The sequence below is a fragment of the Eleutherodactylus coqui genome, chromosome 9, assembly GCF_035609145.1.
Source record: "Eleutherodactylus coqui strain aEleCoq1 chromosome 9, aEleCoq1.hap1, whole genome shotgun sequence".
Classification (NCBI taxonomy): domain Eukaryota; kingdom Metazoa; phylum Chordata; class Amphibia; order Anura; family Eleutherodactylidae; genus Eleutherodactylus; species Eleutherodactylus coqui.
In genome coordinates this window covers 157819291-157837336 of record NC_089845.1, presented here as the reverse complement: position 1 = coordinate 157837336, position 18046 = coordinate 157819291, and the positions used below count along the sequence as shown (strand labels likewise).

Below are 18046 nucleotides of genomic sequence, written 5' to 3'. Positions count from 1 at the left end.
ATATAACTTTTATAATAGTGCCTCCTATGTACAATAATCTAACTACTATAATACCGATCCTATGTACAAGAATGTAACTACTATAATACTGATCCTATGCACAAAAATATAACTACTATAATACTGCTGCCTATGTACAAGAATATAACTACAATAATACTGCTCCTATGTACAAGAATATAACTACTATAATACTGCCTCATATGTACAAGAATATAACTGCCATAATACTGCTCCCTATGTGTAAGAATATAACTACTATAATACTGTGCCTTATGTGCAAGAATATAACTACTGTAATACTGCCTCCTATGTACATGAAAATAAATACTGTAATACTGCGTCCGACGCACAAAAATATAACTAGTATATTATTGCCTCTTATATACAAAAATACAAGTACTATAATACTGCCCCCTATGTACAATTATATAACTACGACAATACTATCCCAATGTACAAGAATATAACTACTATAATATTGCCCTCTATGTATGAGAATATAATTGCTATAATACTGCCCCTATGTACAAAAATATAACTACTATAATACTGCCCCCCTATCTACAAGAATATAGCTACTATAATATTGTTCCTATGTGCAAGAATATAACTACTATAATACTGCCCCTGTGTACAAGAGTATAACCTATCCTACTGCTCCTCTGTACAAAAATATGACTACTATAATACTGCCCCTATGTATAATACTCTTCTACACATGGAACAGTATTATAGTAGTTATTCCTTCTACATAGGAGGCAGCATGATAGTAGTTATATTTTTGTACATAGGAGCAGTAATATAATAGTTATATTCCTGTACATAGGAGGCAGTATTATAGTAGTTATATTCTTGTACATAGGAGGCAGTATTATAGTAGTTATATTCTTGTACATAGGGGGCAGTATTATAGTAGTTATATTCTTGTACATAGGGGGCAGTATTATAGTAGTTATATTCTTGTACATGGCAGGCAGCATTATAGTAGTTATATTCTTGTATATAGGGGCCAGTATTAAAGTAGTTATATTCTTATACATAGGGGCAGTATTATAGTAGTTATATTCTGGTACATAAGAGGCAGTATTATAGTAGTTATATTCTTGTACATAGGAGCAGTACTATAATAGTTATATTGCTGTACATAGGAGGCTGTATTATAGTAGTTATATTCTTGTACATAGGAGACAGTATTATAGTAGTTATATTCTTGTACATGGGAAGCAGTATTATAGTAGTTATATTCTTGTATATAGGGGGCAGTATTATAGTATTTATATTCTTGTACATTGGGGGCAAGATTATAGTAGTTATATTCTTGTACATAGGAGGCAGTATTATAGTAGTTCTATTCTTGTACATAGGGAACAGTATTATAGTAGTTATATTCTTGTACATAGGAGGCAGTATTGTAGTTATGTTCTTGTACATAGGGGGCAGTTTTATAGTTGTTATATTCTTGTACATAGGAGCAGTAATATAATAGTTATATTCCTGTACATAGGAGGCAGTATTATAGTAGTTATATTCTTGTACATAGGAGGCAGTATTATAGTAGTTATATTCTTGTACATAGGGGGCAGTATTATAGTAGTTATATTCTGGTACATAGGGGGCAATATTCTAGTAGATATATTCTTGTACATAGGAGGCAGTATTATAGTAGTTATATTTTGGTACATAGGGGGCAGTATTCTAGTAGTTATATTCTTGTACATAGGGGAAGTATTATAGTAGATATATTCTTGTACATAGGAGGCAGTATTATTGCAGTTATATTCTTGTTCATAGGAGGCAGAATTATAGTAGTTATATTCTTGTACATAGGAGGCAGTATTATAGCAGTTATATTCTTGTACATAGGAGCAGTATTATAGTAGTTATATTCTTGTATATAGGGAGCAGTATTATAGTAGTTATATTCTTGTAGATAGGGGGCAGTATTATAGTAGTTATATTCTTGTACATAGGGGGCAGTATTATAGTAGTTATATTCTTGTATATAGGGGGCAGTATTATAGTAGTTATATTCTTGTACATAGGAGCAGTATTATAGTAGTTATACTCTTGCACATAGGAGGCAGTATTATAGTAGTTATACTCTTGTACATAGGAGCAGTATTATAGTAGTTATATTCTTGTACATAGGTGCAGTATTATAGCAGTTATATTCTTGTACATGGGAGGCAACATTATAGTAGTTATATTCTTGTATATAGGGGCCAGTATTAAAGTAGTTATATTCTTGTACATAGGGGGCAGTATTATAGTAGTTATATTCTGGTACATAAGAGGCAGTATTATAGTAGTTATATTCTTGTACATAGGAGCAGTAATATAATAGTTATATTGCTGTAAATAGGAGGCAGTATTATAGTAGTTATATTCTTGTACATAGGAGACAGTATTATAGTAGTTATAGTCTTGTACATAGAGGTCAGTATTATAGTAGTTATATTCTTGTACATAGGAGCAGTATTATAGTAGTTATATTCTTGTACATGGGAGGCAACATTATAGTAGTTATATTCTTGTATATAGGGGCCAGTATTAAAGTAGTTATATTCTTGTACATAGGGGGCAGTATTATAGTAGTTATATTCTGGTACATAAGAGGCAGTATTATAGTAGTTATATTCTTGTACATAGGAGCAGTAATATAATAGTTATATTGCTGTACATAGGAGGCAGTGTTATAGTAGTTATATTCTGGTACATAGGGGGCAATATTCTAGTAGATATATTCTTGTACATAGGAGGCAGTATTATAGTAGTTATATTTTGGTACATAGGGGGCAGTATTCTAGTAGTTATATTCTTGTACATAGGGGAAGTATTATAGTAGATATATTCTTGTACATAGGAGGCAGTATTATTGCAGTTATATTCTTGTTCATAGGAGGCAGAATTATAGTAGTTATATTCTTGTACATAGGAGCAGTATTATAGTAGTTATATTCTTGTACATAGGAGGCAGTATTATAGCAGTTATATTCTTGTACATAGGAGCAGTATTATAGTAGTTATATTCTTGTATATAGGAGCAGTATTATAGTAGTTATATTCTTGTAGATAGGGGGCAGTATTATAGTAGTTATATTCTTGTACATAGGAGGCAGTATTATAGTAGTTATATACTTGTACATAGGAGCAGTATTATAGTAGTTATATTCTTGTACATAGGGGGCAGTATTATAGTAGTTATATTCTTTTACATAGGGGGCAGTATTATAGTAGTTATATTCTTGTACATAGGAGCAGTATTATAGTAGTTATACTCTTGCACATAGGAGGCAGTATTATAGTAGTTATACTCTTGTACATAGGAGCAGTATTATAGTAGTTATATTCTTGTACATAGGAGCAGTATTATAGCAGTTATATTCTTGTACATGGGAGGCAACATTATAGTAGTTATATTCTTGTATATAGGGGCCAGTTTTAAAGTCGTTATATTCTTGTACATAGGGGGCAGTATTATAGTAGTTATATTCTGGTACATAAGAGGCAGTATTATAGTAGTTATATTCTTGTACATAGGAGCAGTAATATAATAGTTATATTGCTGTACATAGGAGGCAGTATTATAGTAGTTATATTCTTGTACATAGGAGACAGTATTATAGTAGTTATATTCTTGTACATAGAGGTCAGTATTATAGTTTTTATATTCTTGTACATAGGAGCAGTATTATAGTAGTTATATTCTTGTACATACGGAGTAGTATTATAGTAGTTATATTCTTGTACATAGGGAGCAGTATTATAGTAGTTATATTCTTGTACATAGGAGGCAGTATTATAGTAGTTATATTTTGGTACATAGGGGGCAGTATTCTAGTAGTTATATTCTTGTAGATAGGGGGCAGTATTATAGTAGTTATATTCTTGTACATAGGAGCAGTATTATAGTAGTTATATTCTTGTAGATAGGGGGCAGTATTATAGTAGTTATATTCTTGTACATAGGGGGCAGTATTATAGTAATTATATTCTTGTACATAGGGGCAGTATTATAGTAGTTATATTCTTGTATATAGGAGCAGTATTATAGTAGTTATATTCTTGTAGATAGGGGCAGTATTATAGTAGTTATATTCTTGTACATAGGAGGCAGTATTATAGTAGTTATATACTTGTACATAGGAGCAGTATTATAGTAGTTATATTCTTGTACATAGGGGGCAGTATTATAGTAGTTATATTCTTGTACATAGGGGGCAGTATTATAGTAGTTATATTCTTGTACATAGGAGGCAGTATTATAGTAGTTATATACTTGTACATAGGAGCAGTATTATAGTAGTTATATTCTTGTACATAGGGGGCAGTATTATAGTAGTTATATTCTTTTACATAGGGGGCAGTATTATAGTAGTTATATTCTTGTACATAGGAGCAGTATTATAGTAGTTATACTCTTGCACATAGGAGGCAGTATTATAGTAGTTATACTCTTGTACATAGGAGCAGTATTATAGTAGTTATATTCTTGTACATAGGAGCAGTATTATAGCAGTTATATTCTTGTACATGGGAGGCAACATTATAGTAGTTATATTCTTGTATATAGGGGCCAGTTTTAAAGTCGTTATATTCTTGTACATAGGGGGCAGTATTATAGTAGTTATATTCTGGTACATAAGAGGCAGTATTATAGTAGTTATATTCTTGTACATAGGAGCAGTAATATAATAGTTATATTGCTGTACATAGGAGGCAGTATTATAGTAGTTATATTCTTGTACATAGGAGACAGTATTATAGTAGTTATATTCTTGTACATAGAGGTCAGTATTATAGTTTTTATATTCTTGTACATAGGAGCAGTATTATAGTAGTTATATTCTTGTACATACGGAGTAGTATTATAGTAGTTATATTCTTGTACATAGGGAGCAGTATTATAGTAGTTATATTCTTGTACATAGGAGGCAGTATTATAGTAGTTATATTTTGGTACATAGGGGGCAGTATTCTAGTAGTTATATTCTTGTAGATAGGGGGCAGTATTATAGTAGTTATATTCTTGTACATAGGAGCAGTATTATAGTAGTTATATTCTTGTAGATAGGGGGCAGTATTATAGTAGTTATATTCTTGTACATAGGGGGCAGTATTATAGTAATTATATTCTTGTACATAGGGGCAGTATTATAGTAGTTATATTCTTGTATATAGGAGCAGTATTATAGTAGTTATATTCTTGTAGATAGGGGCAGTATTATAGTAGTTATATTCTTGTACATAGGAGGCAGTATTATAGTAGTTATATACTTGTACATAGGAGCAGTATTATAGTAGTTATATTCTTGTACATAGGGGGCAGTATTATAGTAGTTATATTCTTGTACATAGGGGGCAGTATTATAGTAGTTATATTCTTGTACATAGGGGGCAGTATTATAGTAGTTATATTCTTGTACATAGAGGGCAGTATTATAGTAGTTATATTCTTGTACATAGGGGGCAGTATTATAGTAGTTATATTCTTGTACATAGAGGGCAGTATTATAGTAGTTATATTCTTGTACATAGGGGGCAGTATTATAGTAGTTATACTCTTGCACATAGGAGCAGTATTATAGTAGTTATATTCTTGTACATATGGTGATTATATTACAGTAGTTATATTCTTCTATATAGGAGCAGTATTATAGGTTATATCTAGTATAATACTGCTAGTATGTGCCATATAAATATAAATATTACTTTATATAATGCATAGCTATAATTTATCTGGCTGATGACTGGATATGCTGCTAATAACGGATGATACATCACATATATTGTATTATAAATTATATTATTATGGATATTACTAGGATTCTGGTTGTAACTGTTACATTTTGCTCTTCTCTCATAGTCTGACTTTGAGAAGGATGTGGATTTGGCGTGCCGCTCAGGTAACGATACATAAAATACTGCAAATGTATTAATTATTATTTCTAGTTCACCTGGTGTTTCACTTGGTTTCTGCCCAAAATGGGTGCAGTAAATTCTGTCTCACTGCCTTTTTATGGGATGGTCGCCCCACATATCTATAGCTCGCTGTTTGTATCTTCCGGGGTGGATATATGTTATGCGATCTATCGCTTCATTTAGGAACATAGTCACTTAACTTATAGTTTGTAATACAAAGCAAACATATCCGCAGTCATCACTCCGACAGAACATAATACATTCTGGAATATAATGTGTTTAATAAGAAACACCCGCTCTTCATGTCACAAGTTATAGTGCCGCTCATCTACTCCGGCTCATTCAAATTTCAGTGCTCCAATACATGTCATTAGCAAATAGAGAGATTGTGCCTTGATGGTAATACTGTCCATCTTATGAAATGCCCCACCGCAGTAAATGTGGTTTGATCCTCCTCTGATGCACCTGAGAAGGGCAGTGACTAGTGCTTCAGTCATTTAAAGTACAATTACAGGTTGCAAAGAAGTGGTGCGCAATGAATGCCAGTCATGGTCTGCACTGGAAATAACCATTTAAAGGGTTTGTCCAGGAATTCAACAAAAGTGGCCACTGTCAATGCAGCCTGTGGTAGGTCTGGAGAATGCATCTCTAGACTGGAAGTACAGGGGATGGAACAATACCTCTGCATCGCCACCTATTGGAAGACAGCATTCCTGCAAGTCAATGTTAAACTCTTTATACAAGCCTTGTAACAATGAGTGGGAATTATAAAGCCAAGCCAGAATCCATAAACAGACAGCTGTTTCAGGGTCTTTGACCCTCATCAGTGTTCAGTAGGTTTCTGGCTTGGCTAGTGAGAGGCCTATGACGTGGGCCAGAAATGCTATCTTTTCTCTTTAGGGAGAGCACCTAGAAGGTTAATGATTGAGAAGACTTATAAGGCCATTCATACTTCTCTGGGTAATTATGCAAGTACAGGAGATGGAACAATACCTCTGCAGCGCCACCTATTGGAAGGTAGCATTCTTGCAAGTCAGTGTTAAGACTCTTTATACAAGCCTTATAACAGGCTTGTAAACTGGAAGTGGCAGGGTGTAAGACAGCAGGAATGCAGGGGCGAAGCTGAACAGGACTGAATAGTATGGCATCCCGCTCCGCCCCAAACACACAAACACCTCTCCTAGAGATGCATTTTCTGGTCCCAGGATGAATTTCTATCGGCTGCACAGATGTGACCCTTTTGTTGAATTCCTAGACAAGTGAAAGCAACTTCATTTATATTAGTATATACAATATGATTTTGTTCTGTACAATATAGAACACCACAGGACATAGCTACTGCCTGTTATTGGACAGAGCTGCACAAGTTGCCAAAATAATGTCTCCCACCTAATCTGGCTTCACTTCCTGCTCTGCAGCTATTGGCTAAAGTTGCAAATCACAGACTTCCTATTCTACTCACCCCCATTCTGACATCACTTCCTGCTCTGCAGCTATTGGCTGAAGTTGCAATGCACAGACTTCCTGTTGTGCCTGCACCCTGTGCATTATACTGGTAATATTGGCAGCCTCCTTGCTGCATTTTAGCTGCTTCCTTCTACAGTCGGACCAGAAAGAAGCAGAATGACCTAAAATAAAGCAAATGACTCTCTGTATTAGCAATGCTGTCTGCACAGTAGCTGCAGGAGACGGGCAGAGCAGGAAGTCTTTGTGGTGCAGTACCAGCCAATAACTATAAATGAGGATGTGATGCGGGAGGAGAGGTGTGGTTATGGCTTGCACCGTCCAGTAACATGCAACTACCTTATTTCCTGTCATGTTAAAGGGGTGGATGAGTTTCTTACTATTTTTAGGAAATCACTTTAAATGATGTCTGTGCACTTGCAGAAGATCGTCTTTTGTTCTCAGGCTTCCCTGATCTTAGCACATTATTTATCATTGGAGGAAAAATGATGATATGTTGTTCACATGACCCTCCATAGGCAGTTTTTTTTATGGATGAGCATACCATCTGAGCCCTCGAGGCGACCTGCTAAGCGGGGGTCGGATGTGTCTTTTTGAAATTATTTAACAAGCCCCTGAGAAGAAATGCAGATCCTCAGTAAGTGCACACAAACATCCTTTAGATTAATTTACTGCAAATCGTCACCAACTTGCCAACCCCTTTAAAGACTTGCAGATGTAACAAAGTTCAACTTGGCCGTAATAACTTACTGTGACAAGTTATCTTAAGCCATTGAAAAGCTATTGTTATGTTAGCATAACAGAAGCCATTTAAAAGTTATTGAAAAGTGTAAATAAACTTATCAAAAAGTTATCTTAACTTGTTAAGTTTCTAGTCAAAGGGATCTTCCCACTACTTAAAATTGCTTCACAACCACTGCACTTTCTGGTTGCTTCTGACCAGGACATGTGACTGCTGCAGCCAATCACAGGCTATATAGAAGATCTCTGCTGTGGCCAGTAATTGGCTGCAGTAGTCACAGGTCCTGGCCAGCAGTCATCAGAAAGTGCACACTGGTTGTGCAGCAATTTTAAGAGAGAAAATCCCTTTACATCCTGGGAAGGGGAGCAGTTAATCTTATGTCAGAAGCTGAGCCAGCACCATTGTCAGCGGGAGTCGGCTGTAACTCACAGCCAGCCTGCCATTGCAACAGCGAGGATCGTTGAGAACACAGATCTCCACTATTATCTCTTTGCATGCTTCAATCACTGTTGAACACAGCATCTAAAGGGTTCACAGAAGGAGGGCATTCCCTCTGACATCATTGGCCCTCCGCCATGCACTCGCGGTGGGTCAGTGGGTTGCCATGGCAAACGGATGCCAGAAAATGGCGTCCGCGACTGCCATGGACTATTTTCTCTATTATTAGCGATAATACATTGCAGTACAGAAGTACTGCAATGTATTGTAATAGCAATCGTGGGTTCACAGGTCCAATTCAGCTGCAGGGACATGAAAAGTAAAAAAATAAAAGGAAAATATGTAAAAAAAAAGTAAATTAAAAAAAAAGTAAATTAAAAAAAAAGCGTTTTGCGATCTTTCCGCTGTTTGTTTAAAAATATGAAAGAACAACCTCCCGTCTTTGGTATCTTCACATCTGTAACGACCTGTACAATAAATCAAGCACACTTTTTACCTGCATGGCAAAAGCTGTTTAAGAAAAAAATCAGTGGCAGAGTTAAGGTGTTTTTTCCCTGCCCTACCAAAAAAATAATAAATGTTGTAAGTACTCAAAACGTGGTGCCAATAACAACTACGACTTGACAGGAATAAAAAGCAAGCCCTCATACAGCCAAGGCGATGGGAAAATAAAAAAGTTATAGCTTTTGAAAAGTGGAACTGAAAATATTCACAAAAAACTATCACGTCCTCAGGACCAAAAAAGGCCAAATCACTAAGGGGTTAAATAAGTTGCCACAGTACTAGCTTTTTTTGCTTCAGGAAGCATACCACTCCATACAATGCACAGTGGCCAGGATTGGTACTGCAGGCTGAGTGATATTGAAGTTAATGCGACTCACCCTGCAATACCAACCCAGGCCACTGTGCCCTGTACGGAGCTGTCTGCTCGCAGAAGCAAAACTGGTAGAGCTGGAACAACTTGTTTGAACTGTGCTACATCTTTATAAAGTATAACGCACCTTAGAAACTTTAATTTGAGGAACCAAATTGAAAGAATTTACAGCCCTGGTGCATCACATGACCTTAGAAGTTCCATTTTAATTTTTTTGAAACTGGAGTTTCATTTGTTACCAGTTATTTATGTAGTTGGAAAGGGGAAACTGGCAGTGAACCTCACAGTTCCCACCATATAGGCAACATAAGATGTTCTAACTTTATGCTCAAACGTTTAGATCTGGTATGGGGGAATCCCCTAATAGGACATGATGGGTTCCCTTTTCAGATGATTGTTTTCCTTCCATCTAGCGCTCAACAAGGACCTCTCAGCCTGCAGAACGTCCACCATCACGGGTACACTGAAGCGGCCATCTCTGCAGGATGAAGAGAAGATGAAGATGAATCATCAAAAGGGACCAAACTTTAACAGTCTTCCAGCTAACGTGTCCAAACTGCATCTGCAAGGATCACCACACTATCTGGGAGGCATCAACCTCAACGAGTATAATAATCATACGCTCACCCTAAAAAAAGACAAAAACCAGCCCCCTAAGCCCATCTACATGTGCGAGGGAGACATCTTCAAAAAGCTGGACTCAGAGCTGACCAGAGCGCAGGAGCAATCAATGGACACCAGTTATGTTATCTTGCCCAGTAATACAGCCACTCTCAGGGCAAAGCCGAAAGAGGACACTAAATACAGCATGAACATTGACCAGATGCCACAGACCAGGCTCATACATCTGAATATGGCAGATCCCAGTTACATGGTTAAGAGTCCTCCAAGGGAACGCATGGGCATAAAATGCATGGAGCAAGGGTCACCGATGCAGAAGCAACAGTTGCACCCCAGCGAATCACAAATACCAATCGGGCTTTGTGAAAAGGTAGAGTTGGGAACTACAGGGATTGTCCCAAAAAGTGAGACCATCGCTACACTCTCAATGAGCTCCTTAGAGGTAAGAAGTGCATTCATGTACATAGGGGGCAGTATTATAGTAGTTATATTCTTGTACATAGAGGCAGTATTATAGTAGTTATATTCTTGTACATAGGGGGCAGTATTATAGTAGTTATATTCTTGTACATAGAGGCAGTATTATAGTAGTTATATTCTTGTACATAGGGGCAGTATTATAGTAGTTATATTCTTGTACATAGGGGGCAGTATTATAGTAGATATATTCTTGTACATAGGGGGCAGTACTATAGTAGTTATATTCTTGTACATAGAGGCAGTATTATAGTAGTTATATTCTTGTACATAGTGGGCAGTATTGTAGTAGTTATATTCTTGCACATAGAGGGCAGTATTAGAGTAGTTATATTCTTATACATAGGAGCAGTATTATAGTAGTTATATTCTTGTTCATAGGGTCAGTATTATAGTAGTTATATTCTTGTACCTAGGAGGCAGTATTATAGTAGTTATATTCTTGTACATAGGGGGCAGTATTATAGTAGTTATATTCTTGTACATAGGGGGCAGTGTTATAGTAGTTATATTCTTGTACATAGGGGGCAGTATTATAGTAGTTATATTCTTGTACATAGGGGGCAGTATTATAGTAGTTATATTATTGTACATAGGAGCAGTATTATAGTAGTTATATTATTGTACATAGCGGGCAGTATTATAGTAGTTATATTCTTGTACATAGGGGGCAGTATTATAGTAGTAATATTCTTGTACATAGGGGGCAGTATTATAGTAGTTATATTCTTGTACATAGGGGGCAGTATTATAGTAGTTATATTCTTGTACATAGGGGACAGTATTATAGTAGTTATATTCTTGTACATAGGGGGCAGTATTATAGTAGTTATATTCTTGTACATAGGTAGCAGTATTATAGTAGTTATATTCTTGTACATAGGAGGCAGTATTATAGTGGTTATATTCTTGTACATAGGAGCAGTATTATAGTAGTTATATTCTTGTACATACGGGCAGTATTATAGTAGTTATATTCTTGTACATAGGGGGGCAGTATTATAGTAGTTATATTCTTGTACATAGGAGGCAGTATTATAGTAGTTATATTCATGTACATAGGAGGCAGTATTATAGTGGTTATATTCTTGTACATAGGGGCACTATTATAGTAGTTATATTCTTGTACATAGGGGGCACTATAATAGTAGTTATATTCTAGTACATAGGGGCAGTGTTATAGTAGTTATATTCTTGTACATAGGGGCAGTATTATAGTAGTTATATTCTTGCCCATAGGAGGCAGTATTATAGTAGTTATATTCTTGTACATAGGGGTAGTATTATAGTAGTTATATTCTTGTACATAGGGGCAGTATTATAGTAGTTATATTCTTGTACATAGGGGCAGTATTATAGTAGTTATATTCTTGCACATAGGAGGCAGTATTATAGTAGTTCTATTCTTGTACATAGGAACAGTATTATAGTCGTTATATTCTTGTTCATAGGAGGCAGTATTATAGTAGTTATATTCTTGTACATACGGGCAGTATTATAGTAGTTATATTCTTGTACATAGGGGCAGTATTATAGTAGTTATATTCTTGTACATAGGAGGCAGTATTATAATAGTTTTATTCTTGTACATAGGGGGCACTATTATAGTAGTTATATTCTTGTACATAGGGGCAGTATTATAGTAGTTATATTCTTGTACATAGGGGCAGTATTATAGTAGTTATATTCTTGTACATAGGGGCAGTATTATAGTAGTTATATTCTTGTACATAGGGGCAGTATTATAGTAGTTATATTCTTGTACATAGGAGGCAGTATTATAATAGTTTTATTCTTGTACATAGGGGGCACTATTATACTAGTTATATTCTTGCTCATAGGAGGCAGTATTATAGTAGTTATATTCATGTATATAGGAGGCAGTATTATAGTAGTTCTATTCTTGTACATAGGAGGCAGTATTATAGTAGTTATATTCTTGTACATACGGGCAGTATTATAGTAGTTATATTCTTGTACATAGGGAGCCGTATTATAGTAGTTATATTCTTGTACACAGGGGGCAGTATTATAGTAGTTATATTCTTGTACATAGGGGCAGTATTATAGTAGTTATATTCTTGTTCATAGGAGGCAGCATTATAGTAGTTCTATTCTTGTACATAGGGGGGCAGTATTATAGTAGTTATATTCTTGTACACAGGGGGCAATATTATAGTAGCTATATTATTGTACATAGGGGGCAGTATTATAGTAGTTATATTCTTGTACATAGGGGCAGTATTATAGTAGTTATATTCATGTACATAGGAGGCAGTATTATAGTGGTTATATTCTTGTACATAGGGGCAGTATTATAGTAGTTATATTCTTGTACATAGGGGGCAGTATTATAGTAGTTATATTCTTGTACATAGGGGGCACTATAATAGTAGTTATATTCTTGTACATAGGGGCAGTGTTATAGTAGTTATATTCTTGTACATAGGGGCAGTATTATAGTAGTTATATTCTTGCCCATAGGAGGCAGTATTATAGTAGTTATATTCTTGTACATAGGGGTAGTATTATAGTAGTTATATTCTTGTACATAGGGGCAGTATTATAGTAGTTATATTCTTGTACATAGGGGCAGTATTATAGTAGTTATATTCTTGCACATAGGAGGCAGTATTATAGTAGTTCTATTCTTGTACATAGGAACAGTATTATAGTCGTTATATTCTTGTTCATAGGAGGCAGTATTATAGTAGTTATATTCTTGTACATACGGGCAGTATTATAGTAGTTATATTCTTGTACATAGGGGCAGTATTATAGTAGTTATATTCTTGTACATAGGAGGCAGTATTATAATAGTTTTATTCTTGTACATAGGGGGCACTATTATAGTAGTTATATTCTTGTACATAGGGGCAGTATTATAGTAGTTATATTCTTGTACATAGGGGCAGTATTATAGTAGTTATATTCTTGTACATAGGGGCAGTATTATAGTAGTTATATTCTTGTACATAGGGGCAGTATTATAGTAGTTATATTCTTGTACATAGGAGGCAGTATTATAATAGTTTTATTCTTGTACATAGGGGGCACTATTATACTAGTTATATTCTTGCTCATAGGAGGCAGTATTATAGTAGTTATATTCATGTATATAGGAGGCAGTATTATAGTAGTTCTATTCTTGTACATAGGAGGCAGTATTATAGTAGTTATATTCTTGTACATACGGGCAGTATTATAGTAGTTATATTCTTGTACATAGGGAGCCGTATTATAGTAGTTATATTCTTGTACACAGGGGGCAGTATTATAGTAGTTATATTCTTGTACATAGGGGCAGTATTATAGTAGTTATATTCTTGTTCATAGGAGGCAGTATTATAGAAGTTCTATTCTTGTACATAGGGGGGCAGTATTATAGTAGTTATATTCTTGTACACAGGGGGCAATATTATAGTAGCTATATTATTGTACATAGGGGGCAGTATTATAGTAGTTATATTCTTGTACATAGGGGCAGTATTATAGTATTTATATTCTTGTACATAGGAGGCAGTATTATAGTAGTTATATTCTTGTACACCCAGGGCAGTATTATAGTAGTTATATTCTTGTACATAGGGGGCAGCATTTTAGTAGTTATATTCTTGTACACCCAGGGCAGTATTATAGTAGTTATATTCTTGTACATAGGGGGCAGCATTTTAGTAGTTATATTCTTGTACACCGGTGGCAATATTATAGTAGTTATATTCTTGTACATAGGGGGCAGTATTATAGTAGTTATATTCTTGTACATAGGGGGCAGTATTATAGTAGTTTTATTCTTATTCATATGGGGCAGTATTATAATAGTTATATTCTTGTACATAGGAGGCAGTATTATAGTAGTTATATTCATGTACATAGGAGGCAGTATTATAGTGGTTATATTCTTGTACATAGGGGCACTATTATAGTAGTTATATTCTTGTACATAGGGGGCACTATAATAGTAGTTATATTCTTGTACATAGGGGCAGTATTATAGTAGTTATATTCTTGTACCTAGGGGCAGTATTATAGTAGTTATATTCTTGCCCATAGAAGGCAGTATTATAGTAGTTATATTCTTGTACATAGGGGTAGTATTATAGTAGTTATATTCTTGTACATAGGGGCAGTATTATAGTAGTTATATTCTTGTACATAGGGGCAGTATTATAGTAGTTATATTTTTGCACATAGGAGGCCGTATTATAGTAGTTCTATTCTTGTACATAGGAACAGTATTATAGTCGTTATATTCTTGTTCATAGGAGGCAGTATTATAGTAGTTATATTCTTGTACATACGGGCAGTATTATAGTAGTTATATTCTTGTACATAGGGGCAGTATTATAGTAGTTATATTCTTGTACATAGGAGGCAGTATTATAATAGTTATATTCTTGTACATAGGGGGCACTATTATAGTAGTTATATTCTTGTACATAGGAGGCAGTATTATAGTAATTATATTCTTGTTCATAGGAGGCAGTATTATAGTAGTTCTATTCTTGTACATAGGGGGGCAGTATTATAGTAGTTATATTCTTGTACACAGGGGGCAATATTTTAGTAGCTATATTATTGTACATAGGGGGCAGTATTATAGTAGTTATATTCTTGTACATAGGGGCAGTATTATAGTATTTATATTCTTGTACATAGGGGGCAGCATTTTAGTAGTTATATTCTTGTACACCCAGGGCAGTATTATAGTAGTTATATTCTTGTACATAGGGGGCAGCATTTTAGTAGTTATATTCTTGTACACCGGTGGCAATATTATAGTAGTTATATTCTTGTACATAGGGGGCAGTATTATAGTAGTTATATTCTTGTACATAGGGGGCAGTATTATAGTAGTTTATTCTTGTTCATAGGGGGCAGTATTATAGTAGTTATATTCTTGTACATAGGGGCAGTATTATAGTAGTTATATTCTTGAACATGGGAGGCAGTATTATAGTAGTTCTATTCTTGTACATAGGAACAGTATTATAGTCGTTATATTCTTGTTCATAGGAGGCTGTATTATAGTAGTTATATTCTTGTACATAGGAGGCAGTATTATAGTAGTTATATTCTTGTACATAGGGGGCAGTATTATAGTAGTTATATTCTTGTACATAGGGGCCAGTATTATAGTAGTTATATTCTTGTACATAGCGGGCAGTATTATAGTAGTTATATTCTTGTACATAGCGGGCAGTATTATAGTAGTTATATTCTTGTACATACGGGCAGTATTATAGTAGTTATATTCTTGTACATAGGGGCAGTATTATAGTAGTTATATTCTTGTACACCCGGGACAGTATTATAGTAGTGATATTCTTGTACATAGGGGGCAGTATTATAGTAGTTATATTCTTGTACATAGGGGCAGTATTATAGTAGTTATATTCTTGTACATAGGAGCAGTATTATAGTAGTTATATTCTTGTACATAGGGGGCACTATTATATTAGTTATATTCTTGTACACCGGTGGCAATATTATAGTAGTTATATTCTTGCACATAGGGGGCAGTATTATAGTTGTTATACGCTTGTACATAGGGGGCAGTATTATAGTAGTTTTATTCTTGTTCATAGGGGGCAGTATTATAGTATTTATATTCTTGTACATAGGAGGCAGTATTATAGTAGTTATATTCTTGTACATAGGGGGCAGTATTACATTAGTTATATTCTTGTACTTAAGGGACAGTATTATAGTAGTTATATTCTTGGACATAGGGGGCAGTATTATAGTAGTTATATTCTTGTACATAGGGAGCAGTATTTTAGTTGTTATATTCTTTTACATACGGGCAGTATTATAGTAGTTATATTCTTGTACATAGGGGGGCAGTAATATAGTAGTTATATTCTTGTATATAGGGGGCAGTATTATAGTAGTTATATTCTTGTACATAGGGGCCAGTATTATAGTAGTTATATTCTTGTACATAGCGGGCAGTATTATAGTAGTTATATTCTTGTACATAGCGGGCAGTATTATAGTAGTTATATTCTTGTACATACGGGCAGTATTATAGTAGTTATATTCTTGTACATAGGGGCAGTATTATAGTAGTTATATTCTTGTACACCCGGGACAGTATTATAGTAGTGATATTCTTGTACATAGGGGGCAGTATTATAGTAGTTATATTCTTGTACATAGGGGCAGTATTATAGTAGTTATATTCTTGTACATAGGAGCAGTATTATAGTAGTTATATTCTTGTACATAGGGGGCACTATTATATTAGTTATATTCTTGTACACCGGTGGCAATATTATAGTAGTTATATTCTTGCACATAGGGGGCAGTATTATAGTTGTTATACTCTTGTACATAGGGGGCAGTATTATAGTAGTTTTATTCTTGTTCATAGGGGGCAGTATTATAGTATTTATATTCTTGTACATAGGAGGCAGTATTATAGTAGTTATATTCTTGTACATAGGGGGCAGTATTACATTAGTTATATTCTTGTACTTAAGGGACAGTATTATAGTAGTTATATTCTTGGACATAGGGGGCAGTATTATAGTAGTTATATTCTTGTACATAGGGAGCAGTATTTTAGTTGTTATATTCTTGTACATACGGGCAGTATTATAGTAGTTATATTCTTGTACATAGGGGGGCAGTAATATAGTAGTTATATTCTTGTATATAGGGGGCAGTATTATAGTAGTTATATTCTTGTACATAGGGGGCAGAATTATAGTAGTTATATTCTTGTACAAACAGGCAGTATTATAGTATTTATATTCTTGTACATAGGAGGCAGTATTATGGTAGTTATATTCTTGTATATAGGGCGCAGTATTATAGTAGTTATATTCTTGTACATAGGAGGCAGTATTATAGTAGTTATATTCTTGTACATAGGGGGCAGTATTATTGTAGTTATATTCTTGTACATAGGAGGCAGTATTATAGTAGTTATATTCTTGTACATAGGGGGCAGTATTATAGTAGTTATATTCTTGTACTTAGGGGGCAGTATTATAGTAGTTATATTCTTGTACACAGGAGGCAGTATTATAGTAGTTATATTCCTGTACATAGGGGGCAGTATTATTGTAGTTATATTCTTGCACACAGGAGGCAGTATTATTTTAGTTATATTCTTGTACATAGGAGCAGTATTATAGTAGATATATTCTTGTACATAGGGGGCAGTATTATTTTAGTTATATTCTTGTACATAGGAGGCAGTATTATAGTAGTTATATTCTTGTACATAGGGGGCAGTATTATAGTAGTAATATTCTTGTAAATAGGAGGCAGTATTATAGTAGTTATATTCTTGTACATAGGGGGCAGTATTATTTTAGTTATATTCTTGTACATAGGAGGCAGTATTATAGTAGTTATATTCTTGTACATAGGGGGCAGTATTATTGTAGTTATATTCTTGTACATAGTAGGCAGTGTTATAGTAGTTATATTCTTGTACATAGGAGCAGTATTATAGTATTTATATTCTTGTACATAGGAGGCAGTATTATAGT

At 34.5% G+C, this 18046-nt stretch overlaps 1 protein-coding gene across 1 annotated transcript in view; it reads left to right on the top strand.

The window, feature by feature from the left end:
* Positions 1-18046, top strand: part of ADGRB1 (adhesion G protein-coupled receptor B1) — a 651809-nt gene that overhangs the window by 622085 nt on the left and 11678 nt on the right. Inside the window, exons 28-29 of the mRNA XM_066578727.1 lie at positions 5870-5909; positions 9857-10506. Coding sequence (XP_066434824.1) covers positions 5870-5909; positions 9857-10506 — 690 coding nt within the window. The remainder of the gene's footprint in view (positions 1-5869; positions 5910-9856; positions 10507-18046) is intronic.